General features: G+C 31.0%; 1 protein-coding gene across 4 annotated transcripts in view; it reads right to left on the minus strand.

The window, feature by feature from the left end:
- Positions 1-949: 949 nt before the first annotated feature.
- Positions 950-18,129, minus strand: part of LOC143197263 (zwei Ig domain protein zig-8) — a 689,161-nt gene continuing 671,981 nt past the window's right edge. For all 4 annotated transcript variants that reach the window (XM_076405572.1, XM_076405568.1, XM_076405569.1 and 1 more), the window contains one exon: positions 950-1,235. In XM_076405572.1, coding sequence (XP_076261687.1) covers positions 1,096-1,235 — 140 coding nt within the window. In that variant the 3' untranslated portion in view covers positions 950-1,095. The remainder of the gene's footprint in view (positions 1,236-18,129) is intronic.

Here is an 18,129-nt window from a genome sequence, read left to right on the forward strand (position 1 = left end):
TTTTCAAAATACTAAATATACCAAGTACCGATATATTCTGTATATAATTTAAAAAATGTTATGTTATATTATTATTAAGTGAATTAGATAAATAAATGGGTTTTAGTGAAGACATTTCCATTTTCTTAGATTATTTTGCTAAATATTATCCTAAAATACATCTATTTAAACTTATGTACATCTATTATCCACTGTAAAATTTGTACAATAGTGGTTAAGTTATAAAACAAAAAAAAAAGACTATGGTAATATTGGATACAGGTTCGTTGATAGCTTTCTTATAGCGATTTTTGTTTAAATTCATTTTACTAAAATTGCTATTTTACAATGATTCTTCTTTAAAAATATTACACTTAATGAGTCGATGAAATGTAAACAACATGTCTGTCACTAACATTGTGTCATTTTTTTAATAACGCGTTAAGTACAATGTGATTTTAATTATAATGTTGGGAAAACTTTCGTCGAATTAAATGTTATTTCATTTTAATTAAAATCGCACGTATTGTTGTGAATAAAAAAATTAATTGCTGCTTTAACCTTTAAATGCTGCTTTTAATGCTGTATTTATAATCACATTGCATTATACTGAAATAGTTAACTTTAGCAGAAAATATAAAAATAAATGGAATGGTTTATTTACATTTGATCGTCTCGTTATATATAGACAATTATAAAATGTTTCTTTTATTTACAACAATTTTTAATGCACTAATTAAGTAGTAAAAAGCAATATTCTTCAAATTACCAATTCGAAATAACGGAAATTCTCTAGAGCTTGAAAAGGGTCTCTTTTTCTTACAGCAATTTTTTTTTACTTTTAATTTTACAAAAAAAAATTCGGTTAATTCATAATTCGATACAATTCTACCATTTTATGTCATTACTACGTTGTCAATTTTATGCCCAGCACACTGATGCTTGCTATATACAACCAAAATAATTAAAATTTACGGTTAATAATTTTTTTTCCTCCATTCAGTTTCAGATGTTACGTAATAAACATTAAAGCTTAGTACATCTTTAACAAAACCCTTGATTCACTGGGAACGCGTCTTATATTTACAGATTGAAGTTGAATATGAGGCAAAATAGCTACCTGCTTGTACTTATTAACGCGCACTGATTGAAAGTGCACATTTGATAGATGTAAGAGATTATTAAGAGGGCGACGATATTCAGGGAACTCTTTGACAGACGGGCAGATCCGGTTTGCATTGCTGCTGGTCTTTCACCTGAAACAAAAAAAATCTTATTATACTTAGCGACTTCGCCATTTTATCAAGAATAATGACATTGATAAATTACAATAAAAGATTATTAACTGATACAGAAGCAAAATTTATTTTGGTCAATAGTTTTGATGTCCTTGATATAAAAATGATTTCCAATCCATGAAAGTGTGAATGGTTTTAGAATATTGGCTCTATTTTTTTTTAAATCTTTATGTTCTTATTACAGTAAAAAAAAATCAGTAAGCATGGGAATGAAATAACAAGTATATTAAAAATTATTAATAATTATAGTGTTTATGAGAACAATCTCTTTTCAAAGGCCAGTAGTAATCTGACATTATGTGAAGGTCCCATAGACTCTGGTATCTTCCTTATCTATCACTATTTATCACTTTTAGATTCTGGTGGAAGAGTTCTGTCTCTTACTATAATTTTCTAGATTATTATGAAACCTATTCAGGTGACTGTAGAGAAATGCTATAGATTTGAAGCATTTTTTGCACAATTTCTTTATAACTTGGTGCTTTAAAGTGACCTAGAAAGTTTGTGGTCACCAGCAGAAAACCTTTTGTGAAATATTTGAGTCGTAACTTATATAAAGCTAGTATCAAGTCTCACAGCTTTTAATTTTTCTATATTCAGTTGGGAATCTTCAGGAACGCCAAGAAAGTCTTTATCATAAGCTGCTTCAACATGGTCAGACCATTAATTCACCACTGCCAACAAATGAAATGATTGAAGTATGCAATTTTTAGAAAAATAGCCAGAATTGTACTTCAATGGTCATACAAAAATTCAAAAATATTGGATGAATATTTTTTTATGCCACGGTATAGCCCGGATTTTGCTTCATCCGATTGACATTAATTCCATACTATGCAAAACTTTCTTGAAGGTGTAAGGCTGAATTAAAATTAATTTACAGAAGTTTTATTACAAAAAATTATCGGTTAGTGTTTGAAATGGATATATGAATAAATTAACTTTGAAAAACATTGAAAAAATGCAAAATTACTGTTCCCCAACTTATTGGTTCCAACGCTCATCATTCTTATGGCGAATGTCTATAAAGCAAAACTAGGAAAACGACAAAATATAGATATAAATCGATTAATAATTTAGAAAGTCTTCTATTTTGGTGGGAATAAAAGTTTTATTATATACTAGACCATGAAACTAGCACACTACTGTGTCATCCGCTGTTATGTTTTAATTATCTCAGTCCGACTACGGATGACAACGGAATCAATTATAGCTAACTTCAAAACGGTCCGAGCAAATCGTTAAATATCCTTTATAAATGCAGATCCAGATTACTTTTGTAATACACAACAAGGGGATTGTTTTTTTTAATTAAATTATCTCGAATATACACATAACATTAGTATAAAAGCATTGTTTGATCAATATTTATTTTATTTAATAATACCGTAATCATTTATTAATTCTTCTGCTTAGGGTGGATAAAATCCTTTTAAGACACAGTCAGTATAAAGTGGTTTGAAAAATCCTCGAGATATTAAACAACATCAAAGGTACTTTTTCTGGCCATGTTTCGTAATATTTAATAACACTGAACATTTTTCTGGAGGGCAAAAACAGAAATAATCTGAATGGGTTTTTAAGAAATTTCCATGTTTTAATTGAAAATGATTTTGGGGTTATTCTACAGTTGTACCTTTGTGTTAAAAATAAGCCCCAAGGCGTAAAAAAAATGTTTCAGAACAATTTTAAGTATTAAAAATATTATTATGTTTTATAATAAAAGGAGTAAAGAAAATGAGTCATAAAAGCTCATGAAACACCTTGTTTTATTTAGTATTAATACAGCTATTTTCATAACATAATTTCTTGTAAAATTATTTATTAGATGTAAGCATCAGTTCATATTGTTCACACTATACAAATTCTTGTGGTTTGGTTCGCTTGAATTTCATTTTGTGATTAATTAATAAACCAATCGGTTTGATTTTGATGTTCAAAATATCTTCCGACTAACTAGTATTATTGTTTGATTTTGAGTCCGATCTGCTCTGATTTTTATCTAACAAATTCTCACAGTTTTTTTTTAATTTGATAATACATATTAAGAGTTTTTTTATTTCTCATTATTTCTCAATATAGTTCTTGATCTATTAAAATGATGATAGTGAAAGGTGTCTGATTAGGGTGAATAAAAATAACGAATTTGTGTACTGTAACTTGTAAGACGATTTTACGTGTTCGAAATGTTTCTTCAGTGTCAACAAGAAGTAGTTTTTACATTATATCGATATGTTTCGAAACATTTCCGGTATTTTAGTAAAATTGACATCAGAGAAGAACATTCTCATATTTACTTGAAGAGTTACCTTTTATGAGAAACATTAAATGTGAAAGCTATTCTCCATTTAAAGATATATCGTCTATCGTATTTACCTGATATAGCTCCTTCTGACCAGAATTTTGTTCCAATTAATAGGAATATATTTATATATTATATATTATATGTATATATTTAATTATTAGTACTTATCTTTTCAATTATTTTATTAAATATTTCTTAAGCACAAAATAAAAATGCAGTCATCTAGTAAATTTAGTAATTTTTGTAAGTATCATTAACTGTCGGATGTCTTCCTTTTGTTTGTACCTTTATATAGAGTCTAGGGCAAAATATCGATATGTTTCGAAAAATTTCCGGTATTTCAGTCAAATTGACATCGAAGAAGAACATTCTCATATTTACTTGAAGAGTTACCGTTACGAGAAAAATTAAATGTACCCCCGAAAGCTATTCTCCATTTAAAGATATATCGTCTATCGTATTTACCTGATATAGCTCCTTCTGACCAGAATTTTGTTCCAATTAATAGGAATATATTTATATATTATATATTATATGTATATATTTAGTTATTAGTTCTTATCTTTTCAATTATTTTATTAAATATTTCTTAAGCATAAAATACAAATACAGTCATCTAGTAAATTTAGTAATTTTTGTAAGTATCATTAACTGTCGGATGTCTTCCTTTTGTTTGTACCTTTATATAGAGTTTAGGGCAAAATATCGATATGTTTCGAAAAATTTCCGGTATTTCAGTCAAATTGACATCGAAGAAGAACATTCTCATATTTACTTGAAGAGTTACCTTTACGAGAAAAATGAAATGTACCCCTGAAAGATATTCTCCATTTAAAGATATATCGTCTATCGTAGTTACCTGATATAACTCCTTCTGACCAGAATTTTGTTCCAATTAATAGGAATATATTTATATATTATATATTATATGTATATATTTAGTTATTAGTTCTTATCTTTTCAATTATTGTATTAAATATTTCTTAAGCACAAAATACAAATGCAGTCATCTAGTAAATTTAGTAATTCTTGTAAGTATTATTAACTATCTGATGTCTTCCTTTTGTTTGTGGCTTTATATAGAGTCTAGGGCAAAATTAACATCTAGAAAGGATGAAGACAATAATGTAATATATATGGACCTAACGAATCGTATCTCTCAATACACAACTAAGTAAATATGCGATCTGATATGCAGGGTAAAGGGTGGTGAATAAAGCTAGAATAATACAAAACATAATGCCATTTTGGCTTTCAGTATATTATATCTTGTTTTTATGTGTATGGATTATAAATAAGTTTATAACTTAGGTGTTTGATTTGAATAAACAGCATATATTTTATGTTTATTGTATAATATTTAATTGAATCTTTTTTAACTAATAATTGAAAAACATTGCATTTATAGAATTTGCAATTTCAGTCAAATATGTACTGAATAAAATGTTAATATTGAAATATTTATACAAAGAGAATAATATGATCAGTTTGATAAACACAGTACTAGCTAATGGTTTTGAATTATTGAAAATGATCTAGAAACTTATCGTATTCTAAATAGCCAGACCAAAGTACTAAGAATAGCTACTTCTGCTTACCGCTGTCTTGTAATGTTATTGGTTTATTGGTTCGTCACGTTTAACTTTTAATTATTTTTGAAAGACATAATCACCTACAGAAAGTTTTAAACAGATATAATATGACATAAAGAGAAGAAACAAAATTAATATTATTTAATATTAATTTTGTTTCAATTAATTGAGAGTAAATTTAATATAGGTAAGAGTTATCGTTAATAAAGTTACCACTATTATCCATTCTGATGCAACTCTATGAATTCAACAAGAAATTTCAGCGAGTATCATAACGCCAACAGAATATATAATAGATTCTTACAAGCTTTTGAGGGAGGATTTTTAAAATTAAAACACACAAAAGAGCTTTGCCATGTTTTAATAGCCTTTTATCCTCATCGTTATTTTCATTAGTGAAATTATTGGTATAAATTGGTCTCGCCTTCATTTATTTACATATTATCTAGGATAAAATAAACCGGAGCGAAATTATTTTGAAATTAAATTTCGAAAGTTGATGCTTGGTGATTGTGAATTAATTTTAAAGGATTTACTGCGGGCGTGTTATCGGGTTGAGAGAAAGGTCGTAAATGAAATTATCTTAGTGCAGTGGTTAGATATTGTTTCAATATGTCAACAAATTTTTGTTAATGTTCTATGAGCGTCTTCAAATCAATTAATTGATATGTATGAACAGTGCATCCAGTTTTATAAAGACATGGAAAATTATAGTGATAGATATCAAGTCGATTGAAAAGTCTCCGGCCTACCAGAGTGAAACTTTTTTTTTGGCAAAATTAGTTTTTTATTTAACATAAGGGTGATACACTGATTACAGCGAATCTCCAACTTTTCGATACCATTTTTGTACTACGATTTGTCCTTTATCCTGAGGCCTCGATTTCGGCGATCACCTCTTCATTCGACAAAAATTTCTTCCCAGTGAGCCTTCTTTTGAGATCTGAGAACGGGAAATAGCGGCTGGGGGCCACGGTATCCACACACCCACCACATCTGGAGAATACGGTAGATGAGGAAGCAATTCGAAGCACAATTCATGGAATTTTGACATCGTTTTCACTGACTTGTGACACGGTAAATTCTATTAAAGAAGCAGCACTTTCTTGTTCTTCAAATGCGGCCGTTTTTCGGCGATTTCGTCCTTCAAACCGTCCAATAACTATCTGTAATAGTCGCTGTTGATAGTCCTTCCATTTTCAAGGTAGTCAATGAAAATTATTCTATGCGCATCCCAAAATACAGACGCCATAACCTTGCTAGGCGATTATTGCGTTTTTCCACGCTTTGGAGCGGATTCATCATGTGCAACGAATTCGGATAACTGTTGAGTGGACTTCGGAATGAAATGATGGAGCCATGTTTCATCCATTGTCACACATCGACGTAAAAACTCGGGTTTATTACGCTTGATCACCCTCAAACACTGCTCCGAATCATCAACTCGTCGTTGTTTTTGGTCATGGAGCTCGCGCGGCACCCACTTTGCACAGAGCTTTCTCACACCCAAATATTCGTGAATTATATGATATATACGTTGAGTTGATATCTTTAGAATGTCTGCTGTTTCATTCAATTTCAATTTACGGCCATTCAAAATCATTTTATGGATTTTTTTAATGTTTTCGTCGGTAACAAGCTCTTTTGGGCGTCCACTGCGTTCACCAACTTGGGTGCTGATTTCACAATGTCTAAACTTAGCATACCAATCCTTGATGGTTTCCTGGGACAGTGTCCGGAAACTCAGCATCAAGCCAAGTTTTTGCTTCAACTGTATTTTTTCCCTTCAAAAAGCAATATTTTATCAACACGTGAAATTCCTTTTTATCCATTTTTTTCACAATAACAAAAGTTGCTTCACTCAAAATTCTATAATTCACAAACTAATGATCCGACAGCTGTCAAATTTATACACGCATTTTTTGAGGGTTAGGGCTAACTAAAAACATATGTATCAGACCGGGGACTTTTCAATTGATCCGTTTAATCTGCAGCAGATAACGGAAATATGAGTCGTTTTTTTTAAATATGTTAATGTGTATGATCCCAGAAAGATTTCATCATAATAGAGCATTGAATGTGAAGAAATCCTCAAAATTAATTAATTATAATTAGTCTACTTTGTCTCAATAACGCTATTTTTATTTCAATTAACATGATTTGAAGTTAAAATCATCCCTTTCCTTGTTTATTTAAATGTGGCTTAAATGTAGGGTGAAATGTACAGTTTGGAAAGGCCAAGACATCCATCTAATATATGGACCCTTCTACTACCTCTCAATACACAACTAAATAAGCTATTAGATATGCGGGGTAACAGTGAACACAGCTACAATAATACAAAACATAATTTAGTTTTACGCTTTAGTACATTATCGGTAGGTTTCATTTATAGATAGAAAATGATTATTTTTTTCAACTATTATTTTATTAATTTATTAACTGCATTTTTCAACTAAATGTACCCCTCAAGACAACTGAACAGTTAAATTTTGAAGCAGAAAAATTCGTAGTAGATATTCAAAAAGCTGCTTGGAATAATACTCCAGAAATTAAGAGTACAACTAGAGGAATTATCCAAAAGAAGTGAAGGAAATGGTAGCTGAAAAACGTAAATTACGAAAAAAATGGCAACAAAACAAAACACCTGGAAATAAAAATAGTTCAAACAATATAACTCAAAGACTGAAAAGAGAAATATTGAAAATTAAAAACAAAACCATAAATGACTATCTGATAAATTTAAGAGATGATAAAGAATCTGATTACTCACTCTGGAAAAAATATCTAAAGCGCTCATGTCAATACAGTCCACCTACAAGAGACCTATGTGGGAATTGGGCACGTGACAATCATCAAAAAGCAGAAGCATTTGCTGAATATCCAGAAAAAACTTTCAAACCAAACGAAACTAATATTGAACATAATTTGCCGGACATAGAAGCTGAAAATTCGATAACTGAATTAGTCACGCCGAAAGAGTTAACCAAAGTTATTAAAAGTGACATTAACCCTAGGAAATCAACAGGCTACGATTTAATAACAGGAGAATTGCTGCAAAAATTACCAAGAAAGGGAATTATAAAACTCACCAACTTGGTCAATATAGCATTTAGATTAAAACATGTCCCAGACATTTGGAAGCTGGCGGAAATTATAATGATCTCAAAACCTGGGAAGTCAGCAAACGAAATAAAAGCCTATAGATTATATCACTGCTGCCAGTAATATCTGAGATCATAGAGAGAAAAAACCTAATACCAACACACCAGTTTGGGTTGATTAACAAGCACTCAAAAATTGACCACGTCCATAGAATAACAGATGTTGTTGAAAAAGCCTACGAAAATAAAAAGGTATGCTCAGCTATATTCTTAGATGTAGCAGAAGCCTTCGATAAGGTTTGGCATGAAGGCCTTGTTCATAAACTACAGAAAATGCTACCAAATCAACATACCGAACTATGTAATGTATGATTTTAATACATTACAACCATAATGTTTAGAGTCAAACAATAAGAAACTTACTCTACAATAAAAGAAGCTAAAGCAGGTGTACTACAAGGAACTGTACTGGGACCAATGATTTGTCTACTCTACACTTGTGATATACCACAAATGAAAAATATTACGATGACTAAATTTGCTGATGATACTGCGAGTATAGCTATAGGTAACAATAGTGAAGAAGCCTCGCGAAAATTACAACAGGCAAGTGACAATATAAATAATTGGACAAGCTAGGAAAATAAGAAGTAATGAAAGTAAATCTGTACATGTGCAGTTCACCTATAAACAGACCCTACAAGCTCCAACAATATTAAATAATACTATCATTTCATATAGCAACAGCGCTAAATATCTCGGAATGAATCTCGATGCAAAATTTCGCTGGAAGGAACATATAAAGAAGAAAAGAAAAAAACTGGAATTGAAATATAGGAAAATGTACTGGCTAATTGGAAGAAAATCACAATTGTCAGTACATAATAAATTGCTATTATATAGACAAATACTGAAACCTATATGGACATACGGAGTTCATTTATGGGGATGTTCTGCAAAGAGTAACATAAATAATATACAAATTTTTCAGAACAAAGTCCTGAGAGGTATTATGGGTACACCCAAATATTATAGGACTGTTAACTACATCGAGACCTTTAGATACCCACAGTCAGTCAAGAAATCAAGAGAATTGCAAGGGGGCATGAGGAAAGACTCCATTCTCATACGAATATTGAAATATTACAACTATTGGATACCACCAGAACAGGACACAGACTCAAAAGTATCAAACCATCTCATCTTGTGTAGTGTTGTGTAGTGAGGTTCATATATTAAAAAATTCAGCAGTGACGTGTATAAACAATATTTCACCAGAGACTGATTGGTAGATGGGGCCGATGGGTCCTCCTAGTTATATACCTAGAATTATTTAAGTTATCATAAAGACAAATTGTAGGTTAGACGGAAACGATTAGTGACAATATATTAATTAAATTAAAAAAAAAATAACTGTATTTGATAACATTCGAGATATATATAGGTTGCTACATTAAGTTTTTGTTCAATAATGACGGCAGTATCAAAATTTCATTTCCCTTTTCCAGCTATAGGGATTCAACAAGAAATTTGCAACGAATATCATAACGCCAACAGAATATTTAATAGCTTTTTGCAGCTTTCCAGAGAGAACTGTTGAAATTAGAATAGTTAAAAGATACTGCAATATTCAAGATAACCTTCTATATTTAATATTATTTTCATTTGTAAGACCATTACCGTAAATCGGTAGTTGTTTTCAACGTAATTGTCATTTTTGCTATAATTATGTAATACTGTATGCAACCTAACATACAGTTCTGGAACTATTAACTACACTTAATTATTTATGTTATTATAACTATTATATATTATGTGTGAATAATTTATAGCTAATGTATTTGTAAAATAGTAAAGTTGATAATATGTTTTTAGTCAGTTAATTACAAGTGCCTTAAAATAAATGGGTACGGTCACTGTTAAGGGATTTATACGAAGCAGAGCTTTTAGTGTGTTTTTAAAACTTTTTGAGTAAGTTTGTTAAATTTTCGATATGGAGTTAAAATAATCAGAACGTATTTTCGACATAGCAACAGCTATGTACCAACATAATAAACGGTAATCCTTTGATACAAGATTTGTAGTGTAGAGAAATAAATTTCAGGTATTTTCGTACGTTTTTATGGGCGTGGAAAGTTCTTACTTCGTGATCATAAATATTGGATATCAAAATCTTCCATTTTTCCCACCCCACAGAAAGAAATACTGGCATTAACTAAAAACGAAAAATTGAGATTGAAACTTCAACGACCCGCTATAAAGAATTTATTTGAAATTAAGAGTTTTATGCTGAATTATAAAATAAGAAGTATGAGTGATAGAACTGTATTTCATCGTAATGGGAAATCTGCTAATAAAATCTTTTCATTTAGCTTTCATTCGTTTTAATTTAAAAAGGACGTCTGGAAAAGAATTTCGTGAAAAAGATTGTTGCATTATGTGTCGGAGAAAAAAGGAACAGCATATTTCTTTGACTTCGAGCGTTGCAGTTTTGTATTTAATTTGGTATAACAGGAATTTAATTTTAGTTATATTTTAATATTTAATTATTTATGAGTAATTCTCATGTTAGAAACATATAATGCCGTGCCGATGTTGTTTTGACAGCAATCCATCCATTTTCGCATTTAGAATTTTAAAACCGTGTGCTAACCAAGCCATGCTGCATCGATTTATCAAGTGTATCGGTTTTTCGGGAAAAACTACATAATTTTCAAGAAAATGGATAAATTCATTTATTTAAAGTATTGGCCATTTGATTCTGCCCATCTTTCAAGCAATTTTTGAATGCCCTCCCAAAAAACTTTGTTTGTCACTTGAGCAAAAGCATTAATAGAGCGATTTTCTAACTTTTTCGAAATTGGCGAAGTACTGCTCCGTAAGCGCGTGTCCCATTGATGCGAGAAGTTGATAGTAGGAAAGGGCAAGGTTTGGAGAGTACGCCGAGTGCGATAATACATCCCAAGTGTTTTCAACGCTCCTTTGACTGGTTTTGCTTAGCTGGCATACTCACCAGACTTCGCACCATTCGACTAAAATCTGTTCCTTAGTAGAAAGGCAATATATATTGGAATGTATAACTAGTTTTTGTTAGTATAGAAATCGAACATAGCTAGAAATAATAGAGAAATGATGGTTGATGATAAAAAATTCATGAAAAAATTTATAGTTTTTGATTTCAATGCTTATTCTTCTTTTAAAACAAAAAGTATCCTATATAACTGGTCAGTATAAAACTAGTCAGTATAAAACTAGTCAGTATAAAACTAGTCAGCATAAAACTAGTCAGGTAGGGGCATTATATTTTAATGAAAAAATCGTTTTTTTCTGTATAGAAATCAAAATATTGCCAGAAAAAATGGCGAAATGATGATTAATGATAGAAAATTCATTAAAAAAGCTATAGCTGTTGGCTTCAACGCTAATTCTTCTTTTAAAACAAAAAATACGTAACTAATATGTATAAGATGAAAATCAGCTATATATTGTAAACTTGTTTTGATCCGAAATACCGTAATATAAGAGGCAACCGTTATATTGGTTGATGATTGAAATCTCTCGATCTGGATTCGATTCTTTATAGAGAAGATGATAATTTATCGTTAATCAGAAGAGAAGTTTTCACATTCAAAAGGCTTGAACAAATATCTGAAAGCTTTGAAAATCGAAAAAGTCAATTAAAAAGTTATCTAATAGTTGTCAATGTAACATAAATACATTCAAAAGTATTTTGCTAACAGGTCAATTGAAATGTCCACGGCCTGATAAATAGATGGCGCTACTAGAACTAAATCCACATGTTTTTTAGTTAGCCCTAACCCTCAAAAGATACGTGTATAAATTTGACAGCTGTCGGAACATTAGTTTGTGAATTATAGCATTTTGAGTGAAGCAACTTTTGCTATTGTGAAAAAAAATGTATAAAAAGGAATTTCGCGTGTTGATATAATATTGATTTTTGAAGGAAAAAAATACAGTTGAAGTAAAAACTGGGCTTGACGCCGACTTTCCGGACACTGCCCCAGGAAAATTAACCATCAAGGATAGGTATGCTGAGTTTGGATGTGGTGAAATATGCACCGAAGACGGTGAACGCAGTGGACGCCCAAAAGAGGTCGACCGACAAAAACATGAAAAAAATCCACAAAATTATTTTGAATGACCGTAAGTTGAAATTGAATGAAATAGCAGACACTCTAAAGATATCAACTGAACGTGTACATCAGATCATTCACGAATGTTTGGGTATGAGTACGAGTTGCTGATTCGGAGCAGTGTTTGAAGATGATCAAGTGTAATAAATCCGAGTTTTTGTATCGATATGTGACAATGGATGAAACATGGCTCAATCATTTCACTCCGAAGTCCAATCGACAGTCATCCGAGTCGACTGCACACGATGAACCCGCTCCAAAGCATGGGAAAACGCAACAGTCGGCGGGTAAGGTTATGGCGTCCGTATTTTGGGATGCGCATGGAATAATTTTCATTGACTCCCTTGAAAATGGAAGGACCATCAACAGCGATTATTACATAGCGTTATTGGACCGTTTGAAGGACGAAATCGTCGAAAAACGGCCGCATTTGCCGAAAGTGCTACTTCACCAAGACAATGCACCGTGTCACAAGTCAGTGAAAAAGATGCCAAAAATCCACGAATTGGGCTTCGAATTGCTTCCTCATCTACCGTATTATTCAGATCTGCCCCCCAGCGACTATTTTCTGTTCTCAAATCTCAAAAGGATGCTCGATGGGAAGAAATTTTCGTCGAATGAAGAGCTGATCGCCGAAACTGAGGCCTGTTTTGAAGCAAAGGACAAATCGTACTAAAAAATGGTATCGAAAAGATGGCTGGTCGCTCTAATCAATGTATCACACTTGAAGGGAATTATGTTGAATAAAAAAAACTAATTTTGCCAAAAAATGTGTTTTACTATGGTAGGCCGGGGATTGATAAATAGTTTTTTTTCGGAGATAGTTGTTGATAGAAAATGTATTAAAGAAGTGAAATGTGTAAATTTGCCACAAAAAAAAATCGTAATATTTTTTTCGTCAATCAAGTTTATGGACAGGTTTGTCCATTAATACGATGAACGGAAAATTTTGATCGAACTGTGTATATCCTAATCGAACTCAGTAGTAGAAAAACCGTTAGATATTTTCTTCTTTAGGGCCCCATTAATGTAAATGCCCCGATCCTAAGAAAAGCTCAGGGGGGCAATATGTTTCTCTGACCCCTTTTATGGACATCAATGCTCTTTCGTGTAGGTACATTAACATTGATTTGTAATGTGGGAGAAAACTGTCTACGTTCCGATATTGCCCCAGTTTGATAAAAAACAAAAGTTTTGAATTTATTTTTATTACTACTCGATAGGCACTTGTCCCCTGAATGGCTATCCGAATTCGTTTTATACTAAACATTAAACTTATATAATTTCCTTTGCATTAATGTCGTTTTTATAACGGGATTCAAAACTCCGACCCAGAACTTAGAAGAGGAAAAGTTCGAAATGCATAAACATTATCTCAATCATCGAAACTGATCTAAAATGTAGGAATGGTAATTGAAAATTATTTTGTACGGATTTTTAACATAGAAAAGCTTTTTAGACGAAAAACATTACGGATATCTCGATAGGAATTGCATTTTGGTTCTTAATTTTATGATTCCATTCGTTTTATTAATACAGGAATTTCGTATACTTTTAACGGATTAAGTTACTACAGATACTTTGGATAGTAAAACAGTTTTAAACCTTTTCTATATTAGATTATCCTTGGTTCTTCTATAAAGTAACTTATCTTATGCTCAAAATATCCTAAGCGTATTTTCAAATCAGGTGTGATATTTAATAATGATGAATATGTTTTTAGAATAGGTTACTGTCTTAGAAATCTAATTTTTAGTATTTTAAACATCTCTCTGATAATTTAAAGATGAAGTGGATCACTAACGATCATATTTACTCATATCAGGAATATTTTACAATTATTATTCGTTGAAACAATGAACGAAGTTTTAACATTCAAGAAGTTTGAATAAATATCCAGAAACGTAAAAAATCGATGAAGTTAATCAAAAAGCATTAGCAAGCATTATCTAATAGTTTCTCCTAATAGTTATTCCTATATCTAATATTTCCTGAATAATAATGAAAAATAGAGTTCCTGGATACTGCTATATTAATGTACATTATTATTTACAAATCCTATATTATATGAGTCGAAAATTATTATTTTCAGGGTCATGACAGCAAAGCCAGGACGTTGAAAATTAGTTAGTATAAAAGTTGTCAGTATAAAGCTAGTCAGTACAAAACTAGTTAATACAAAAAAAGTCAGTATAAAAGTAGTCAGTGCAAAGCTAGTCAGTGTAAAACTAGCCAATACAAAAAATTAGTCTGTTAAAAAGTACTCAGTACCAACAACTAGTCATTACAAGAAACTAGTAAGTACAAAAAACTAGACAGAAAAAAAAAAATCAGTACAAAAATTAGTGAGCACAAATACCAGACAGTAAAAAAACTAGTCAGTATAAAACTAAATCAGTACAAAAAATAATTAGTCAGTATAAATAAAGTAGCGAGCGCAAAAAACCTGTCAGCACAAAAAGCTATTCAATACAAAATATTAGTGAGCACAAAAAACTAGTCAGTACAAAAAAAAACAGACAGTATAAAAAACTGGTCAGTACAAAAAACTAGCCAGTAAAGAAGACTAGTCTGTGCAAAAAAACTAGTCAGTACAAAAATCTAGCCAGTACAAAATTAACCCAGCACAAAAAATATAATATAAAATATAAAATTCAGTCAATATAAAATTAGACGAAAGAACGAAAATAGCGACTGAAAATGGTAACAAATAAAACATTCGAATGAACTAGTCACGACTAAAGCTAGTTGACTGAAACAGTTGATAGTAAAAGTAGTCAATTACTAAACTGTGGATAGTCGGTTCCATTTGATAGTCTAGTAAGTACAAAAAACTAGTCACTATAAATAATTAGTTAGTAAAAAAAACTATACAGAAGAAAACTAGTCAGTACAAAAACTAGTGAGCACAAAAAACCAGACAGTACAAAAATTAGTCATTACAAGAAACTAGTCAGTATAAAACTAAATCAGTACAAAAAATAATTAGTCAGTATAAATAAAGTAGCGAGCGCAAAAAACCAAGTCAGCACAGAAAGCTAGTCAGTACAAAATATTAGTTAGCACAAAAAATAGTCAGTACTAAAAACTAGTCAGTACAAAAAAAAAACAGACAGTATAAAAAAATGGCCAGTACAAAAAACTAGCCAGTAAAGAAGACCAGTCTGTGCAAAAAACTAGTCAGTACAAAAATCTAGCCAATATAAAATTAACCCATCACAAACATTATAATATAAAATATAAAATTCAGTCAATATAAAATTAGCCGAAAGAACGAAAATAGCGACTGAAAATGGTAACAAATAAAACATTCGAATGAACTAGTCACGACTAAAGCTAGTTGACTGAAACAGTTGATAGTAAAAGTAGTCAATTACTAAACAGTGGATAGTCGGTTCCATTTAAAATTATGGGTTAGTTTAAATTAGAATTATGCCGGTAGTATTTTGTAAAAAAAATTATGTAGGTTCACTGGTGAAAGCTGAAAACGTTTTATGAAATGTGGGAACAAAACAAAGCATTTTGCGGATAACAAATAAACGTGATACTCAACGAGGATTTATATAAAGCAATAATGTCGAAACATGTGCGTCCAATATGACCCAAAAGAACTATATCAAATTTCTTAGGTTATTGTTCAGAGAAAGTGTAGGTCTTTTATGTTTACGTACAGAAGGCCCTATTGACGATAACTAGAGCGAGAACGTAATTCATTAACACAGCAATATAATTAATCTTTAGCCCCATATATGTCCAGCTTCAGCTTCCGGGTAAGGGTTTATCTCGTTTTGGATTTTGCGAATGTCTGGGGCGAGAGATGGAATTGTCGATTCAGCTATTCTGAGATACTTTATCCAAATTCGATAAATATCGCGTCTACCAATATCAATTTAAGCTGGATGCATTAGGTCCGGTCCAAGAATTATGTTCAGACCTAAAGTTAAGTTGTGTAGAATACCATCGTGCCGGAACACATTTTAGATATACTAACGACAGGTTTTTAAGATAATATATTAATTTAATCAAGTTTAAATCGAATATAATAGTGAACTATTTTCACTTTTCAACAATAATATATGACAGTATTACAAAATAAGATCATATATTGGATTAAAAAATATTTAATGATATAAAATATTGTTTTTACCAGAGTTAACCAGTAAAAAATCGATGAAGGCAATCAAAAAGAGCATTATCTAATAGTTTCCAAGGTAAAATAAATACAGACACACATATTTCCTGAATAATAATGAAAAATAGACTTCCTATATACTGCTATATTAATGTACTTAATTATTAAAAGGGTCATGACAGCAAAGCCAGGACGTTGAAAATTAGTTAGTATAAAAGTTGTCAGTATAAAGCTAGTCAGTACAAAACTAGTTAGTGTAGAACTAGCCAATACAAAAAATTAGTCTGTTAAAAAGTACTCAGTACCAAAAACTAGTCATTATAAGAAACTAGTATGTGCAAAAAACTAGTCACTATAAAAAATTAGTTAGTACAAAAAATTTGGATTTTGCGAATGTCTGGGGCGAGAGATGGAATGGTCGATTCAGCTATTCTGAGATACTTTATCCAAATTCGATAAATATGGCGTCTACCAATATCAATTTAAGCTGGATGCATTAGGTCCGGTCCAAGAATTATGTTCAGACCTAAAGTTAAGTTGTGTAGAATACCATCGTGCCGGAACACATTTTAGATATACTAACGACAGGTTTTTAAGATAATATATTAATTTAATCAAGTTTAAATCGAATATAATAGTTAACAATTTTCACTTTTCAACAATAATATATGACGGTATTACAAAATAAGATCATATATTGGATTAAAAAATATTTAATGATATAAAATATTATTATTACGAGAGTTTCTCTATATATTTTAAATACAATAATGAAAAAAAACAGTAATTTATTAAGGGATATAGCTTTATTTTTCGAAATACTCTCCCTCTATGGTGGTCAAGGCACTTTTGCATGAATTTGAACCAATCTTCATAACATTTTTTCTACATTATATGAGAAAACGCTGGCTACATTGTTCTTGATATGCGCGAACAAAAAATCTCTCGGTACTAAATCAGGACTGTACGGAGGACGACTAGTAAATTCGAATTTATGGCTAGTCAAATAGATGCACTATTGGCTGCAAATTGGCTGCAAGCATTTCTGTAAACCATTCATATTTCATCAAGAAAGTTTCATTCAAGAAACAGGCGATCATTTGATTCGTACATTTGTCGGATTTGGATCACCTTGGAAGACCTGTCGAGTGGACTGTTGTTTTGTTTGGAGCTTATACGAATATATTAAAGATTCGTCACCTATGTAGATGTTAGATACTACTTTTGATGCACGGTGACTGTTTTTTAAACCATTTCTTTGTCATCTTTTGTCAAATTATGCCGTATCCTAGGTAAACACTTTTTTTCACACGTAAATGTTCATGTAATATTTTATGTTTCCTTATGTATCAAAGTCTTCTGGCTTAGCAACTGATTACGATCACAAGTTAACTTAATTTTTTCATTGAGACAAAATTTTGACGCCAATGTAAGCAACAAAAGCAAAGTTGTGCACAAATGACAAAACGCTCTGAAGAAGCGTATGATTATAAATGCCAACCTTCCAATTAGAAACGTCATATGGAGCCTAACAAGCATAGGACAAGCTTCAAAATATAAGTAAC

The sequence above is a fragment of the Rhynchophorus ferrugineus genome, unplaced genomic scaffold (assembly GCF_030347505.1).
Source record: "Rhynchophorus ferrugineus isolate W39M unplaced genomic scaffold, kcgeb_rfMv2 rfM5, whole genome shotgun sequence".
In the NCBI taxonomy this organism is placed as follows: domain Eukaryota; kingdom Metazoa; phylum Arthropoda; class Insecta; order Coleoptera; family Curculionidae; genus Rhynchophorus; species Rhynchophorus ferrugineus.